Here is a 17,060-nt window from a genome sequence, read left to right as displayed (position 1 = left end):
CGGACGCCCGGGAGACCCCGGCGCGGACGGCATCCGGGGAGGAGCCGCCAAGCCGCCCTGCTCGCCGCGGGGCCCCAGCTCGGAACAGAGCTTGTGGAGCCAAGCAGAGGGGCAGTCAGAGTCCCAGGGATCCGAGCCAAGTCCCCGGGGGCCAACGGGGCCCGGAGGCTCCCCAGGGGGACAGCCGGGGGCGGGGAGGGCGCGGCGCGGAGGACGCCCGCCTGAGGCGGCCGGCGGAGCGGGCGTGCGCACGTGTGTCGGGGAGGGCGCTGGTCCCGAGACTCCACCCGGGGGGCGCCTTTACCCTAAACCCCGCCCCCTCGGTCGTCATGGCAACGCCTCCCCCAACCCGTGCTCCTGCATTTCAGCAGGTGCCTGAGCCGGAGCTCCCGCGGCCGCCGCCCGTGCCTCCGGCTCCGCGGCGCCCCTGCCCCGGGCTCTGCGCCCCACCTGCCGCTCCCCCTGGCGGAGCTCAGCGGGCGCGCCCCGGGGTGCAGCTACTGCCCCGTGCCCCGCTCCTGGAGGAGCCTCGCCCCTCTCCTTGCCGCCTCGGAAGCTCTCCCTGGCTGTCGGCTCTCCCGAGTCTCCGGCCCCTCGCCCTTCCACCTGTTTCCCCGAAAGGCAGGAGCCTGGTTCCTGCTGTGTTTCTGGGGCCATGGCCGGCCTGGGCCCCGGTGGAGGCGATTCAGAAGGGGGTCCCCGACCCCTGTTTTGCAGAAAGGGGGCTCTGAGGCAGAAAGTGGTCCACGAAGTCAAGAGCCACAAGTTCACTGCCCGCTTCTTCAAGCAGCCTACCTTCTGCAGCCACTGCACCGACTTCATCTGGTGAGGGAAGGAGCCGGGGACATGTGTGGGCTGCGGGGGGACTGGGGCAGAGACTCCTGTGCCACCAGACCTCTGGGTAATGAGGAAAGAGGGGGCTGAGGGAGGAGGGCTGGGGACCAGCATTTCTGGGTTCTAGAAAGAAGAGGCAGCTGAGTCTCAGACTCCTGGGTCTTGCCGGAGGGGGGCGAGAGGGAAACAGGCCTCCTATGGCTGGCAGAGGTGAGGGGTCCAGGGACCCTTTCCTGCACTGACCTCAGATCCCTGATCTTGCAGGGGGATTGGAAAACAGGGCCTGCAATGTCAAGGTAAGGGCTGAGGACCTGGATTCCTGGGACCCTCAGGAGGGTGGAGGGGGCCTCACAGCCAGGCTGTTTGACACACGTGTTCTCTGGTCCCCAGAGAGGCGCGGGGGAGCCTGGGGTGGGGGGTGTGGCAGAGCCACAGCCTGCAGTGGGGTGGGGAGGAAGCTCTGACGGCGGGGCCGCCGCGGAGGTGGTACTGGGGCCCCTCCTTCAGTTGGCTCCAGGTGGGGACAGATATTTGGAGAATCTGTTGCCATGGGAACAGGAAGATTTGGAAAAGGGGAGCTGAAGGGGGGGCCGGAGATGCAAAGTCAGAGCCCCCCACCAGGCGGCTGTTGCCATGACAACAACAACCCGTCCTAGGCAGGGGCAGGCCGGGTGGGGTCACTGATGGGTGGGTGGGGGCCGGGCGGGGCGGCTATTATGGGGGGCGGCAGAGGGGGCAGAGTCCCAAAGCACCAGCTGCTACTGCTGAGAACAGAGTGAGTCAGGGAGGGGGGCGGCTGCAGCGCCCCCAGACTCACTTCTGCCCAAGTTGTCCTCTCTGTCAGAGACATTCTGTTTCTCTCTTCACCGCCGTCTACATCTCTCCTTCCCGCTTTGGTATGTCTTGTCTGTAGACTCGTGTCAGTCAGTGGGACCCTCTTTTCTATGTGTCTGTCTCCCTGTGGCTGTGTGTATGCACTGGGGTCTGTGCTTCTCTGTGTCTCTGTTTCCGTCTCTGGGTCCATCTCTTGAATGTCTGTCTCCTGGTCTGTCTGCCTGTCTCTCTTTCCCCATGTCGAGGTCTCTCAGACTTTCTATATCCGCGTGGCTCTCCGGTTTTCATTCTGTTGGGGTCTCTCCCTCTTGCTTTTTCTTTCTGACTCTGTGTCCACTGGGCTCTCTCTCTGTTTCTGTCTCTATGATTCTCACCTTCAGTCTGCAGTTTTGTGGTTCATCGACGATGCCACGAGTTTGTGACCTTCGAGTGTCCAGGTGCTGGGAAAGGCCCCCAGACAGACGTGAGTGCCCAGACACCTGGTTCTTCCTCCTCGGGCCGCGCCCCCGCCCTCACCCCCTCGGCGTCCGTCCCAATTTCTCCTGCTATTTTTAAGGCTGGGAGGGGAGGGGGGCTGGAGAGATAGGGGGAGCTAGTCTGGCCCAGATTCCCTGCCCTTGGCCTGGAAAGGGGGAATGAGAGGGGACGGAGACAGGCTGAGGACACAGGTGGGGGACCAAAGGCCGGCACTGGAGGGCATGGGCTGTCATTCAGAGGTCAAGAGATTTTAAAAACAGCTGACAGAGAGAGAGGAAGAGAGAGACAGAAAGAAATATTGATGCGGGCACTGAGATCCCAAGATAAGACAGAGAATCTCAGAAATCCAGACAAGATAGAGACCCAGAGAGACATAGGGACAGTGACAGAGGAGGAAGGAAAAGGGGACCTGGGGAGACTGAGAGAGACATACAGAGATGGAGAAACTCAAGAGAGATAGAGGTTCAGATGCCCAGAGAGAGAGACTAAATAGAAAATGGTGGATATGCAGAATGGTTTAGGAAGTGCTGATGGAGGGAGGCCCAGAGACCCTACAGTATACACGCACACACACACACGTGCATATAGAGGAGCCCCATGCACACACATGTGCATATACAGATCCCCATGTGTGTATACATGTGCATATAGATTCCTATGTGCACACACGTACAGATCCCCATGTGTGCACATACAGATCACCCATGTGCACACATAGATATAACCTTCCTCTCCTTCCCTCCCTCCACGTCAGAGGCTTACAAGAACAGTCAACCCTGCATGCCTGTCCCCGAGTCCTCCTTCACTTTCTGACTGGCCCCAGGGCTCTTCTCTCTGAGCCTCAGTTTTCCCCTCTACAAAATGGGACTGACCATCTAATGCTGACCAAAAGCAAGAACTCCCAACCCAAGTAAAATTCAAAAGTAGATTCCCCACTGAAGTGCAAGATGAATAAAAGTCCAAGAACGTCCTGAATTTTCCTAAGACAGCTCTTGCAATGCATTCTTAGAAAAAGGCAAACACCAAATTATTTCACACTCAGACGTTGCCAGGAGTGAAGGAATCTTTTTCCTAATGGTAAATTCATGCTTCATTGCCCTCTGGACATTTAGCATTGTCTCAAGATATAGATCATTTCCAATGGACAGAGGAGGGCGTTGAGGCTCAAAACTGCGCATGAGCTCACCCAAAGTCACACTGGGAAATGGCCTAGCTCTTATTTAAACCCTGGGCTGTGTGATGACTGCAATAAAATCTCTAATAGTGTCCACAGCAGTAAAAGCAGCAGTACCGAGCGCATCTAACAGGCAGGCCCTGCTCTGTGCTTTACACTTAATCTTTCATTTAGGATTCCTGGGGCCCTTAACTGAGAGGCCGTATTCTGTATCCCACAAGGGACTCAGAGAAAGCAGATATCAGCAGGCAGACATTGACAGGGGCTGACAGCAAAGGATATGGGGTTCCTGGTGGCCAGCTTACGGGAGGGGCAAAGGCTGTAGGGACTTTGGGATATTGGAAGCCCCCTCTTTCAGGTTCTTCCAAATGCCACCTTGTTCTGAAGCCTTTCTGATCATTGTTGCAAATTTCAACTCCGTACCCCTACCAGCCCTCACAGGGCCCTTGCTTGCTTCATTTTTCTCCAGAGCGCCTATTACCATCCACCATACTTTATTTACCGTGTCTATCTTCTGTTTCCCTCCACTGGAAAGTAAAGTCCATGTGGGCAGTTTTATTTGTTTTGTTGACGGCTGGTCCCGGCGCCAAAAGCAGTGCCTGGCACACAGTAGGCGCGGTGCCCCTCCCTGCCCCTCTGAACCGCCCCTCTCCGCCCCAGGACCCCCGGAACAAGCACAAGTTCCGCCTGCACAGCTACAGCAGCCCCACCTTCTGCGACCACTGCGGCTCCCTCCTTTACGGGCTGGTGCACCAGGGCATGAAGTGCTCCTGTGAGTCCCCCGGCGCGCGGGGGCCCCTCCAAAAGCGCTGCCCCTGGGTTTCGGGTAATGCTGGGGGGCGGGGCGGGGCCGGAAGTGCTACCCCCAGTTTTGCGCCCCTAGGCTGCGAGATGAACGTGCACCGGCGCTGTGTGCGCAGCGTGCCCTCTCTGTGCGGCGTGGACCACACCGAGCGCCGCGGGCGCTTGCAGCTGGAAATCCGGGCGCCCACTGCGGACGAGATTCACGTCACGGGTGAGGCCCGCCCCTCGTCCGGCCGCGCTTTATCGAAGGGGGATGGGCCGATTGGGTTCACCTGCGCGGCCCACCGCTCAACCGGGAAGGCCCCGCCCCCGCCCCGCCCCTTCCAGCTCGAAGCCGGGTCTCCAGCCGGGCCTGTGGCAAAGGTCAGGCCTTTCGTGGGCATCCTGGGCAGCAAAGCCCCTGGGAGGGTGGGGTGAGAAAGACCTGGTTCCGAGGGAGGTCGGGTCACGGCTGCGACCAGACCAGGGCCCTCGCTCCCGGGCCCAAACGGAGGGAAGGGGCATTGGTTCCGACTTCTACCTCACTGCCTGGGAAGGACTTACGGGCCCTTCTGGGTGCTGGAGAGGTAAGCGGCCGGGAGGCGGGCGGCCCAGAGCTGGGAGTTCTTGACTGCTACCCGGGTAAGCAACAGGCGCATCTTCCCGCATCTCTAACCCAATCTGCCCTTCTTCACCTCCCCCCGCAGTTGGCGAGGCCCGTAACCTCATTCCAATGGACCCCAATGGTTTGTCTGATCCCTATGTGAAACTGAAGCTCATCCCAGACCCTCGGAACCTGACCAAACAGAAGACCCGGACAGTGAAAGCCACGCTAAACCCTGTGTGGAATGAGACCTTTGTGTTGTGAGCCTCGGGTGCAGGGGAGGCTGTGATGGCTGACAGAGAATGATCTGAGGGTCCTGGTGGCCCACAAGACCCCAGAGAGCAGCTGGTGGGAGGTGATAGGATAGAGGAAGCCCAAAAAAGGGTAGAAAAAAGTGTTGGGAGAAAGGAATGGGGTGATACGGGAGAGAGATGGAGTTACAGAAACTGAGAGACAGACGTGTGTGTATTTATCTCCATCCAAGCCCACCGATTTAGAGTGAGACAAAAATGGCAGGGGTGGGGGGTGGCGGTGCGCTCAGGAGGAGAGGCACAAATCCGAAAAGCAACACAGAATGGGGAGATTGGGCAGACAGGCGGTGGTGGCGGCGGGTGGGGTGGGTGGCAGGAAGAGAAAGGAAGCCAACTACCAGAAAAAAGGGCAGAGCCTTGCAGAGAGGAGAGGGACGCAGGGACCTCGGGAGGGAACCGCTGGGGACGGGCGGGGAGGCCTGGGAGCAGGAGGAAGGGAGAGGGGCCTGAGCCTAGCCGGCCAGGTTCACTGCGGCCCCTGCCGGGAGGAACACTGCCCCGAGGAGGACGCTTTAGAGAGCTCCCCCCCTCCACCAAGGATGCGGGCTGGGGGGAGCCGGGGCGGCCCCTCAGCCTGCCCCCCGCCCCCGCAGCACCCTGAAGCCCGGGGACGTGGAGCGCCGGCTCAGCGTGGAGGTGTGGGACTGGGACCGGACATCCCGCAATGACTTCATGGGGGCCATGTCCTTCGGGGTCTCGGAGCTGCTCAAGGCGCCCGTGGACGGCTGGTGAGGGGAGGGCCGGGCCGGGCGTGGCGTCTCATCCTCCCTCTGTGTGGTCTGCCTCCTCTGGGCCGCTGTTCCCCACGCCCCATCTCCTCCTTCCCCCTTCTCCCTCTCTCCTTAGCTCACTCTTTCTCTCTGCATCTCTGTGTCTGTCTTTCTGTGTCTCTGTCCCCCCTGATGTCTCTGCCTCTCCACTGGGTGCCTCCCCATCTCTCCCACAAATGCCCGCTCTGGTCTCTGTCTGTCTGCACGTCAGGTACAAGTTACTGAACCAGGAGGAGGGTGAATATTACAATGTGCCGGTGGCTGATGCTGACAACTGCAGTCTCCTCCAAAAGTTTGAGGTACCCAGACCCCAGCTTCCACAAGGGGAGCTCAGCTCAGCCTCCCATGTTCAGAACTGGCCCTGTTCTCCGCCCCCTTGCTGCCCACTAGTTATGGTTCTGTAATTCCCAGAAGACCCTGGGCTCCATCCCCTGCTTTCCTAGGGGACTCCTGCCCCAGGATCTGATGGGAACTAGAGGGGTTTGGGGTCCCAGACCCCTGTTCTAGAGCAGCCTCTTACTTCTCTGTGGGCTGTGACTCTGCTCTCTTCTCCCCCAGGCCTGTAACTACCCCCTGGAACTGTATGAGGTGAGTAGAGCTCTGGCATGGAATGGAGCAGGCGCCACCCCTGTGTCCCTCTCCTGCCACCACCCTCCTCTGCCCTTTGCCTCCATTTCCTCACACATTGGCTGAGCACATACTAGGCAGCAGGTCTCATGCTTTCTGAGTAATCCTAGCACCCCCAGGTGAATCTGAGCCTCTAGCAGCTCTCCAAGGTAGGGACAGTCACAGATGCTTAAATTCCAGGATGACGCGCTAAGTGAGAGAAGCAGAGGCGGTGCTTCCCCAGCCCGGGGGAAGGGCCCTTCCCTGAGGCGGTGGCGCCTTAAGCCATCCTTGACTTTCTCTGTCTAGATTTGCTTGCGGCCTTTCTCGCCTCCACTCATTTCTCATTCACTGAACACCTATTTCCTGAGGTGTCACCTAAGCCAAGCCCTGTTCAGGGAGTAGAATCAGGCCCTTCCCTGCGGAGCTCTTTCAATGTAGGAGAAAGTTAAGAGAGAAATGAAAGGAATGTGTCTGATCACTGAGGCCACGGGCCTCGGGCACTGGGAATCCGGAAGCACTGGCCCAGCCTGGGAGGGCCAGAGGGGCCTGAGGAGGCGAGTCACGGGGAAGGACAGGGCTCCCCTGGCACAGGAGAGGAGGCCAGAGTTCCCATGGGAGAGAAGAATGCTCACCCCCTCACTCATCCTCAAAAAATATTTTGCTGGGCACTCTGTGTGCAAGGCATTGTACTGTTCTAGTCCCTGGGGGATGTAACAACAGACAAGATAGAAAAAAATTCCTACCATCGTGGGGCTTGCACCCCAAGGAAGAAATTAACCAAAATAAGGAAGCAAATGATGTTAGAAGGTGCTGAGCAATGTGGAGAAAAGTAAGCATAAGGATAGGGAGTGCTGTGGAGGGGGCTCTTTTAACTGCATAAAGCAGAGAAGGCTTCTCTGAGGAAGTGGCCTTCCCTGGGGCAGAGTTGGAGTAGGGGAGGGAGAGTGAGCCCCCTGGGGATAGCCAGAGCCTTCCAGGCAGAGGCGAGAGCAAGCACATGCCAAGGTCCTGAGGCAGGAGCAGGCCCGGAGTGTGTGCACCGAGCATGGAGCGTGGTGAGGCCAGGGGCTGGGGTGGGCAGACGTAGGAGGTGGAGCCAGAGGGAGCCGGGTGCCTTGCCATTCCTGCAAGGATTTTAGCTTGTAAACCTAGTAAGATACAAGAGCCTGGCAAGGGACCCCAGATGCTCCTGAGTTGAGCAAGATGACTGTGCCTGTATGGAGAAGAGGTGGTGAAGGATAATGTGCAGGCAGAGGAAAGCTGTCGTGCAGAAGGAGGGAACAGCTGGTGGGGGACCGGGCAGAAGGTGTTCAGGCTCTTGAGCAATAGGAAGCACATTCAGCACTCACCTCCTGAGGCCTTCAGCCACTCAACACCGACTCCCTGAGGCCTAATGTGTTGCAAGCCATGTGCTGGGTGATGGTGGAGAGACAGAAAGGAGGGAGACAGAGTCTCTGGCTTTAATGGATTTTAATTTCTGGCTCAGCTTTTACCTGTTGTGTGGATTTGGACAAGTTACTTAATGTCTCTGTGCCAATTTCCTCTTCTCTAAAATGGGAAGAGAAAACAGGGTTTTCTAGAGAATTAATGGCATATAGTAAGCTACCTAAGTGTTATTTAAATAATAAATAAGCCCTCCAGGCAGTGGGAAGTCCCAGAAAGTTCTTTGGCCAAGCAGGAGGGTGGGGACAGTTTATTTCTCTCCATCTCTTCCTACCCCTTTCCTTCTTGGGCGCTGACTCCCTCAGGGGCATCTCCTTATGCCCGCTGGGGTCTCACTGCCTCTGGTCTCTTCCCTGTCTCACAGCGGGTGCGGACGGGCCCCTCTCACTCTCCCAGTCCCTCTCCGTCCCCCAGCCCCACCGACTCCAAGCGCTGCTTCTTCGGGGTGAGCTCTGGGCGTCTGCACATCTCCGACTTCAGCTTCCTCATGGTCCTGGGCAAAGGCAGCTTTGGGAAGGTCGGGTTCCGGGGCCTCTGAGGGCACGGGAGGGTGTCGGGGGGAAATCAGATGTCTGGTCCTTAGGGAAGAGGTGTGGGGAATCGGGCACTAAGCTACCGAGTCCCCAGAGAGGGTCTGGTGGGGTCACGAGAGGAGAGGCATAAATATTTGGCTTCTTTCCCTGAGACAGAGAGGAAGGGCCTGGAAATTTGTTTGTGTCCTAGAAAGTGGGTGGCAGGCACCTGCCCCATTGGGCTCCAGGACCAATGGTACCTTCTGGGCCTCTGTCCCCAGGTCATGCTGGCCGAGCGCAGGGGCTCTGACGAGCTATATGCCATCAAGATCCTGAAGAAAGACGTGATCGTCCAGGACGATGATGTGGACTGCACCCTGGTGGAGAAGCGCGTGCTGGCACTGGGGGGCCGAGGTCCCGGGGGCCGGCCTCACTTTCTCACTCAACTACACTCCACCTTCCAGACCCCGGTAAGGACTGGCGGACAGAGACGGGCCAGGCACCGGCTCCACGATTCCGAGTTTAGGGCCGTAAAAAGACCTGGATGGTTGCACGGGGCCAGGTGGGTGGGACCCTGGGTGGGCCTGAGCCAGCTTGGTGTGGAGTGGGTGTGCTTCGAGTTGACGATCTTTGAGCAAAGAGGAGCATGGAGGGTTGCGCCTTCTGGGCAGGCGTGCCTACAACAGCGCTCCGAGGGCCGAGGCTATCAATCTTGGATTCTGAGTGAAGGATTCATGAAAAATGGGCCGAGAGTCAGAACCTTTAGGGATTTGAGAGGGTCTGACTCTACCTCCAAGAGGTCTGAATGGGCTCAGCCGGCTTCCCGGGATTTAAAAACACGATTCTTATACATTGCAATTGGTTCCTAATGGGTGGCAAGATTGCAGGTGGGTGAGTGGCTGTGGAAAAAGGTTTTAGTATCGCTGGGATTTCCAGGGAACTATGGGGTCTCGATCTTCAACTCTGAGGGGTGGGACGAGCACTCCTGACAGTTTGGAGTAAGGATGGGCGGGGCGAAGTTCTGAAGGGGCGGTGCCAGGGTCTGGGGGCGCCTGGGGGGCGTGGCCAGCCGCTCCGGATTTCTGATTGGGTGGATCCGGGGCTTCCAGTGGTCTGGGGGGCAGGAACGGAGGGCTCTTATCCAAGTGGGCGTGTCCTCGCCTCAGCCCGTCCCTCCTCCTCCCCGCAGGACCGTCTGTATTTTGTGATGGAGTACGTCACCGGGGGCGACTTGATGTACCACATTCAGCAGCTGGGCAAGTTTAAGGAGCCCCACGCAGCGTGAGTCTCGGCCAGGGAGGAGCGAGGGAAGGTGGAAGGGGTAGTGTCCAGCCTTTGACCTTCGGACTCCCCACCCCCTCCTCCAGGTTCTACGCAGCGGAAATAGCCATCGGCCTTTTCTTCCTTCACAATCAAGGCATTATCTACCGGTGAGCGGTCCCAGGCCTTTCAGTGCAGGGAATCGGGCCCTAGCAGGGAAGGGACTGGAACTCAGGGCCCCAGGCCTTGCCGTAAATTCTCCCCGACTGCACCCCACCCCAGGGACCTGAAACTGGACAATGTGATGCTGGACGCTGAAGGGCACATCAAAATCACCGACTTCGGCATGTGTAAAGAGCACGTCTTCCCCGGGACCACGACCCGCACCTTCTGCGGGACCCCAGACTACATAGCTCCCGAGGTACCCTGCCTCTGCCGCTCTGGGGAACCTCCGGTTCGCGGAGGAGTGGGTGTGCGGCTGGCCGTCTAGAATTCATGATGGGGGGGTGCCTGACCTTGGGGTCTTTACTAGGTGTGAGCGTGTGCCCAGCATTCCAGGTGGGTGGAGCTGGGTCTCTTGAATAGGCACAGCTGGTGACGCCTGAGCTGACAGGTGTACAGGAGCGGGGCCAGCGGGGCCAGCACGGAGGGATGCTGTGGGAACAGGACCTGTTACTGGACTATTCTGAGGTGGACACCATTTCCCCAGTACTCTGACTGGGTGGGGCCCATCCCTGAGAACACTCAAGCGTGTGCAGCCTGTTTCCTGAATACTGCAAGGGGCCGAGGGTGCCCTGACTTTGTTAAGCTCCGCTAATGATCTGACTGCACAAGCCGAGAGCGCGTCCTGACTCCCCTTAGCTGAAGGAGGAGGTGGTGTTGGCGGTCAGGTCCTTGACCTTTCCAGGTGATTCATTGCTGACGCCAAAGTAACCAGTGTTAACGGTTTCAAAACGTGGCTGGAAACCAACCAGAATCCCCTGGGGAGATGTTGAAGACTATACATATTTCTGACTCTGACCCTGGCCCACTGAAGATGGAATTCTTCAGGGCTAGGAACACCCCTCTAGAACAATCTGAGATGCATCCAGATTTAAGAATTTCTGGTCTCTGAAATTTAACCCTATGCACCTAGTGTCGTAAATAGAGGGTCCAATTATCTAAATATCCTAGGTGAGTGGAACTTGTGACTTGGCCTTCTTTATATTTGGGACCAAAGGAATTATTCTAAGTAGGTAAAGTTTGTTTCCCGAATTTTCCAAAGGATAGAACTCCGGTCAAGGTATTCCGAGTGGGAAGAGTTTGTGCTGAAAGCATTTGAAGTGGGTAGGGTTCCCAGGGGGCAAGGCCGGAGGGGTCCACTTCTTACAGCACAAATCATGATTCTTTGCCTTCCATCTTTCCCGCCAGATCATTGCCTACCAGCCCTATGGGAAGTCTGTCGACTGGTGGTCCTTTGGGGTTCTGCTGTATGAGATGCTGGCAGGACAGGTAAGGGAAGTTGGCGAGAGGCTGGTTTCGCTAAAGGCCTCACGGAGTGGGGCTACACAGCCTTTGTCCAGAGAGAGGAGCAGGTTAGGAAGCGAGGTCTAGAGGGAGGAGGCCTGCTAAGCAGTGCAGGCGCTGCGTTGGGAGATAGCGCTGTCCACGGTCCTGAAGCATTGTCTTCCCACTGGCCAGGCATTCTCTATCTACTCTTTTCTGGTCCCAGCACCCCATCTCAAAACAGTGTTTTTAAATGCATGAAATAAAATAATAACATCACAGATGAAATCAATCATATTTTAATATGTTCATCAAAACTTAAAAGTTTAACCACCTAAAGAAACCTAATTTCAATGTATACAGTTGCCTAAATATTAAATGTTGGGATGTGGGTATACGTGTGATTTCCTATTAGAGGATTAAATAGCAATGTCCCCTGTAATAGAAAGTAAATAGGAAGGTCTACCAGTAATTCTAAAATAGAAATGACCAATATTTTGAGATATCTTCAACTCTTTTTTTTTTTTTTAATCTAATGAAATTTATAGAATTTGTATGCTGAGAATAACACCATGTGTTTTACAGTTTATGAAAATTAATTCAATATAACCACAGATCTATAAAGCATAATAGTATGAAGTTTTATAAGAAACTTATGAGAAAACATGGGATCTAGGGTAGGCAAAGTTTTTTTCATTTAGTGCAAAAAAATGGGCCATTAGATGAATAATGATAAATTGGAGTCACCAAGCTTATAAAATACTCCTTTAAGAAATACTCTGTTATGAAAGTTAAGGTAGAGGGTGGAGAAAATACTTACAATCCAGTTAGAACATGGACAAGAGACCTGAAGGCACATTGCACTGAAGAAGATAGATGACATATAAGCAAATGGAAATATTTTTAACATTATTAACTTCAGAAAGTATCAACGAAAACTCTCAGAATAGCTAAATAAAAATAATGACAATACCCAATGCTGATGAGGATGAGGAGAAACTGAACATCCATACATTGCTGTTGGGAATGTAAAATAGGTAGACATTCTGGAAAATGCTTCATAGTTTCTTAAAAAACAAAGCAAAAAGCCAAAAATTCTCCATCATGCAACTACATACAACTCAGCCTTTGCATTCCTGGACATTTTTCCTTGTCAAATGAGTACTACACTCACACAGAAACCTGTACAGGAATGTTTATAGCAACTTAATTTGTAATAGTGTCAGACCAGAAACAACTTAGATGTCCTTTAACCTGTGAATGGTTATCTTCAACTCTTAATATGATTTTTTTAAAAGTCTGGTTTCTGTTAGTGATGAAATCGTGAGTGCTACTATTGTGGTTTGTCACCTAATTCATAACTGAATGGAATGCTAAATTTCAGTTAGAGATTTAAAAAAATAAAGATGCCTTTTTCTCCCCATCCAAGTTCATGGGTCCCCTCAATTGTCTAAAGAGACTCACTAGACCCCACATTAAGAATTGTGCCTTGGGATTGCTCCTCCTTATCCCAGGAGTCCAGAGGCCACTCATCAAACCAGGAAAATGCTGTTACAGTTTTCCCAGCAGTTTTCCTCTCCTCTGTTTAAATGACATATTGCCTAATTAACACCCTGCTGATTTACATAGCAGATAAAGAGAGACAGACCAGCAAAGAGGTGCAGAGAGCTGAAGCATCTGAGCTAGGAAGCAAGAGAGCCCGACAGGGAGGAAGATAAAGCTTTGGTGGTGTGGTCACATTTTCCCCAGGAAGTTGCAGGGGCGAGCTGCGTTCATGGTGGGTGAGGAGGGCGTGGAAGGTGGAGAGCAGCAGCTGGTCCATCTCTGACTCTTTATCCACTCCATTTCCTTAGCCCCCCTTTGATGGGGAGGACGAGGAGGAGCTGTTCCAGGCCATCATGGAACAAACTGTCACCTACCCCAAGTCGCTTTCCCGGGAAGCCGTGGCCATCTGCAAGGGGGTGAGAGCCCCCCGACTCCCAGATTCTCCAGACTCACAACCCATCCAGGGCTGCCCGCGCAGTGTCTCTGGGCACATTAGCAAAAGGCTCTCACTCCCTGAGTCACTTGACTTCCCTATGCTGGAAAAGTTTATATAACACCGAGATTTAGTTAGAACGGTAATTGACTGCCTTGCTGCAGCCTCCGGTCCAAGGACAGCCTCTATGCCATCTATGCCATGCTTCACTGCTGCCCCCACTCCCCAGCTCACTGCACCTACCACTCCACAACTGGGTGGGCCAGGTGAACCCAGCTCCTGTCTCTTTGCCCTGTGGGCTTTTCGGCAAATCAGCAAAATTCTGGGGGCCTCTGTCTCCTCTTCTGGGGTTGTGGGGTTAGTGCAGGAGAGAGGGCTGGCCGGGTGCAGGTTTCTGACAGATGTTAGCACTCTTCGGCTCTGGCTCCTGTCCCATGCCTCTGACTCTCTCTCTGTGGGTCTGTGTCTCATTCCTCTGCCCCCATCTGCCTGTGACGGGGCTCTCTGTGTCTCCTCTCCGTCCACCTGTGCATGCTGTCCCCCTCCCTCTGTTCCTCTGCTGCACTCTCCCCCCACTGCCGTGCCCCTGCACACCTTGGGCCTCTCTCCTCTCTTTCTGCCTCTCCGTCTCCCCCTTTCTCTGATCTCTGCCTTCACATTGGGTCTTTATCCCTCTCTCTGGGCGTGTCTTCTGGGTGTCCATCCTTCCTTTCTCATCTCTGTCCCCCTATTTGCTTTATCGCCCCCCTTCTTGGGGTCTCTGTCTCCTCCTCTCTCTGGATCTCTATTCCGCCTTTTCTCTGGGGCTCCAATCTCCCTCTCCCCCTTACTTCCCTCTATCCCTCCCTCCCCTTCTGGGAAGCCCTTGTCCCCCTTCCCTCTCTCTGCCCCTCACACCCTGATTTCTCTCTGTGTGTTTCTGGGTCTCTGGGTCTGGATTTCATCTTTCCCATTCTCATGTATGCCTCTCCCCAACAAATCTGTCACCCTTCGCTGTCTTCTGTCTCTGGATCTATCTGTCTGTCTCTGGATCTGTGCTGTCTCTCTTTTCTTCTGTCCTCGTCCTCCTCTGTTCTGTGGGCCACCCTGTCCCGGACTCTGTCCTTCCGTCTCTCTGTTTCCCACAGTTCCTAACCAAGCACCCTGCCAAGCGCCTTGGCTCAGGGCCAGACGGGGAACCCGCCATCCGTGCTCACGGATTTTTCCGTTGGATGGACTGGGAGCGGCTGGAACGACTGGAGATCGCACCTCCGTTCAGACCCCGCCCGGTTAGCCCCCCTCCGGGATGAGCCCTCAGGCCTGGGGCCTGGGGTAACCAGGCGCCCCAGTCCCTCTCTGTGGACAAGGGTGGGCCCCCTCCGTGGAGAAGCCCAGAGATACCAAAGGGGACAGAGGTAGGGGGGACACAGCAGGACACCCGGGGCCCGCAAAACTTCATCTTCCCCTCCCGGTGTTTCCCACAGTGTGGCCGCAGCGGCGAGAACTTCGACAAGTTCTTCACGCGGGCGGCGCCAGCGCTGACACCCCCGGACCGCCTGGTTCTGGCCAGCATCGACCAGGCGGACTTCCAGGGCTTCACCTACGTCAACCCGGATTTCGTGCACCCGGACGCCCGCAGCCCCATTAGCCCCACGCCCGTGCCCGTCATGTAATCTCACCTGCCGCCACTGGGTGTCCCCACGGCTCCCTCCGCGCGCAGGCCTGGCCCCGATTTCGCCCTGTCCACTCTAGACCTTGCTCGCCAGCGCTCTGGCCCCCCTGTGGGTGCTCGGTGCCCCTCCCAAGCGCTCCTGGCATTCGGAACTCCGTACAGTCTCTAGAGCCTCACCCTGTTCTAGATTCTGCCGTGCTGAGCCCTAGACTCGCACCCACCGCAGGGTTCTGGACTTGGTTCCACCGTGGTCCGGGACCGACCCCCTTCCCGACTCCATGCGGTTCTAGATTCCGTCGTGGTAGAATCTATGCCCCTCTTTTTTTTTTTTCCCCCTTTCTGGGAAATAGTCTCCTGGGGTGGGCTGTTCCACACTGGGATTCCGGAACACCCTCCCCCTCCGAGGCCCCGCCCACCTCCGCGGCATTCTGGAGGAAGTGGGAGGCTGCGCCCCCACGCTCCGGCGCCCTCGTGTATGCTCGGGACTCCTGGATGTACGGAGGACTCTTATCCCAACTGTTCTCAATCAGCTTTTGTTCTAGACTACCCCATCCTTGTCCCGTCACTGCTCGCCTGCCAGGTGCATGGCTCCAGTCCTGCTCGGAAAGCCCCCCACCCCCACCCCCTCCCCCCGCCCCGTGCCTGCCACTCTCTGGGACTCTCTCCTCCCCTCCCCGCCCCCACTCCTCTTGGCCGCTCCCACTCGGCCACAGTTGCTGGAGAATAAATTTGGGATGCGGATGCTGAAGTGTTTGGATGTTTTCTTCTAAGCCTGGAGAATGATGGGATGTGGACGTGGGACAGTGACTGTAAATTGTAAAAACAGAGACAGGCTGGGAGAGGGGGCGGGCGGAGAGAGGGAAAGCGCAGAGAGCCATAAAGTGAGAAGCTTCCCAGGGCATGAGAGCGAAGGGGCAGAAAGACCCCCACGCAGAGAGAGCCACAGAGGGGACCCAAGCGGCCGCGCGCAGAGGCAGAGGTGCGCCGGTAGGCCACCGGGAGTGCCGGGTGGAGACCCCGCGCGCACACACCCTCCCTGAGCAATGCACGACACAACCACGCGCACACGCGGAGACCCAGAGACCGGCGGTCCCGAGGGGGGATGAAGGCAAGCTCCCTACTGAGAGACTCGGTCAGAGGATGAGACCTCACCGCAGAGGAAGCGCAACAGCCAGAACCCGCGACGCAGGCGGAAGGCGGGCAGACGCGCCCTCCGCGCGTCTCCCTTGACCCACTTGCGAGTGGGGGGAGCGGAGATGAAGGTCCCAACAGACTACACGTCCCAGCAGGCACGGCGACGGACCCTTCCCCCAAGTGCGGCCTCTCGCCCAGGGCTGATGGGAAATGTAGTCCCTGCAAGGGAGCGGGCCATCCGGAGGGCGTGCCTGTGTCTGTGTGTTTGGAGGGGACTGAGCCCCAAAGCCTCGCAGTCTTCCTTGGGGAGTCCCAGAGTCTCGTCGTCCCTGCAGGCTCTTGGGTTTCCGGGACTCGGTACAGTTGGATGCTGGAGCTCCCTCTGTGACTCCTAGCACCCCTCGGGTGCCCACGGCCCCCAGCCCCCGGTCCGACCCTCGGCGGGCGGCCTGCCCCTTTAAGAGTGGCCCCGCTGACATCACGGCGGGGGGTGGCTGGCCCGGTTCCCGTATCCGCGGAGGCTGCAGGACCCAGCTCCGCTCTGCGCCCGCCTGCTGCTCTGGGGACCCCGGCGCGGGACGCCCCCTCCCACCTCCTTCAGCCGCCCAGATTCCGGGCTTCCCCCCAGGCCTGGCCAGAGCCCCAGGCCTCATCAGGGGACCCCAGGATTGCCCCTGCTGTCTCCCCTTCCCAGGGTCCCTCTCTCTGTGTCTCTGTCTCTCTCTCCATCTCTTTGCCGAGCTCAAGGTCTCTGGGACCCGACATCTCTCACGCCAAGGCCTCCGAGCGTGGGTCTCTTTCTGTCTCCGCCTCTCAGATCCCGAGCCTAGCCAAGAACCTCCGAGCCTGGGCGAAGAGGTCTTAGACCCGATCCCTGTCTCTCCTTTCTCTCTGTCTCTTTTAGGCCATCTCTGTGTCTCTTCCAGTGCCCAGACCTCGAGGCTCAGAATTTCTCAGCCTCGAGGTCTCGGCGTGACCCTAGGTTCCCTGCTCGCCTCCCGGCCTCTCCGCGCGCCCCTGCCCCTCTCCGGCTCTGCCTCTGTTTCTAGTCCCTCTCCCTCCCTGCCTCCCCCATTCCCGGGCCCAGCTCCCTCCCTCCCCGCATCCTCCCTCCCGCCCGCCCCTCCCCTCCTCCGCAGCAGCCAATGAGCGGCCGCCGGTCCCAGCTCCCGGCGCTGTCCGCCGTGTGAGGCCGCGGGCG

General features: G+C 57.0%; 1 protein-coding gene across 1 annotated transcript; it reads left to right on the top strand.

Moving 5' to 3' along the window:
- The first annotated feature begins 386 nt into the window (after positions 1–386).
- Positions 387–15,448, top strand: PRKCG (protein kinase C gamma). The gene is made up of 18 exons (XM_036880922.2): positions 387–825; positions 1,099–1,130; positions 2,049–2,131; positions 3,980–4,091; positions 4,203–4,334; positions 4,810–4,966; positions 5,611–5,745; positions 5,999–6,086; positions 6,346–6,375; positions 8,204–8,356; positions 8,633–8,821; positions 9,541–9,632; positions 9,719–9,781; positions 9,894–10,032; positions 11,022–11,102; positions 12,950–13,057; positions 14,202–14,342; positions 14,538–15,448. Exons 1-18 carry the CDS (start codon positions 656–658, stop codon positions 14,724–14,726), a joined length of 2,094 nt encoding a protein of 697 aa, XP_036736817.1. The 5' UTR covers positions 387–655; the 3' UTR covers positions 14,727–15,448.
- The last annotated feature ends 1,612 nt before the right edge of the window (positions 15,449–17,060 follow it).

Source organism: Manis pentadactyla (assembly GCF_030020395.1).
Source record: "Manis pentadactyla isolate mManPen7 chromosome 15 unlocalized genomic scaffold, mManPen7.hap1 SUPER_15_unloc_1, whole genome shotgun sequence".
Classification (NCBI taxonomy): Eukaryota; Metazoa; Chordata; class Mammalia; order Pholidota; family Manidae; genus Manis; species Manis pentadactyla.
The sequence above is the reverse complement of the archived record's forward strand: the minus strand, read 5'-3'. Positions and strand labels throughout refer to the sequence as shown.

Excerpts from the sequence above, each read along its gene's own strand:
- PRKCG (XM_036880922.2), top strand. The coding sequence starts at position 656 with ATGGCCGGCCTGGGCCCCGGTGGAGGCGATTCAGAAGGGGGTCCCCGA. Across the intron at positions 4,967-5,610 it reads TGGAATGAGACCTTTGTGTT|CACCCTGAAGCCCGGGGACG; the intron begins GTGAGCCTCGGG and ends CCGCCCCCGCAG. Across the intron at positions 6,087-6,345 it reads GTCTCCTCCAAAAGTTTGAG|GCCTGTAACTACCCCCTGGA; the intron begins GTACCCAGACCC and ends CTTCTCCCCCAG.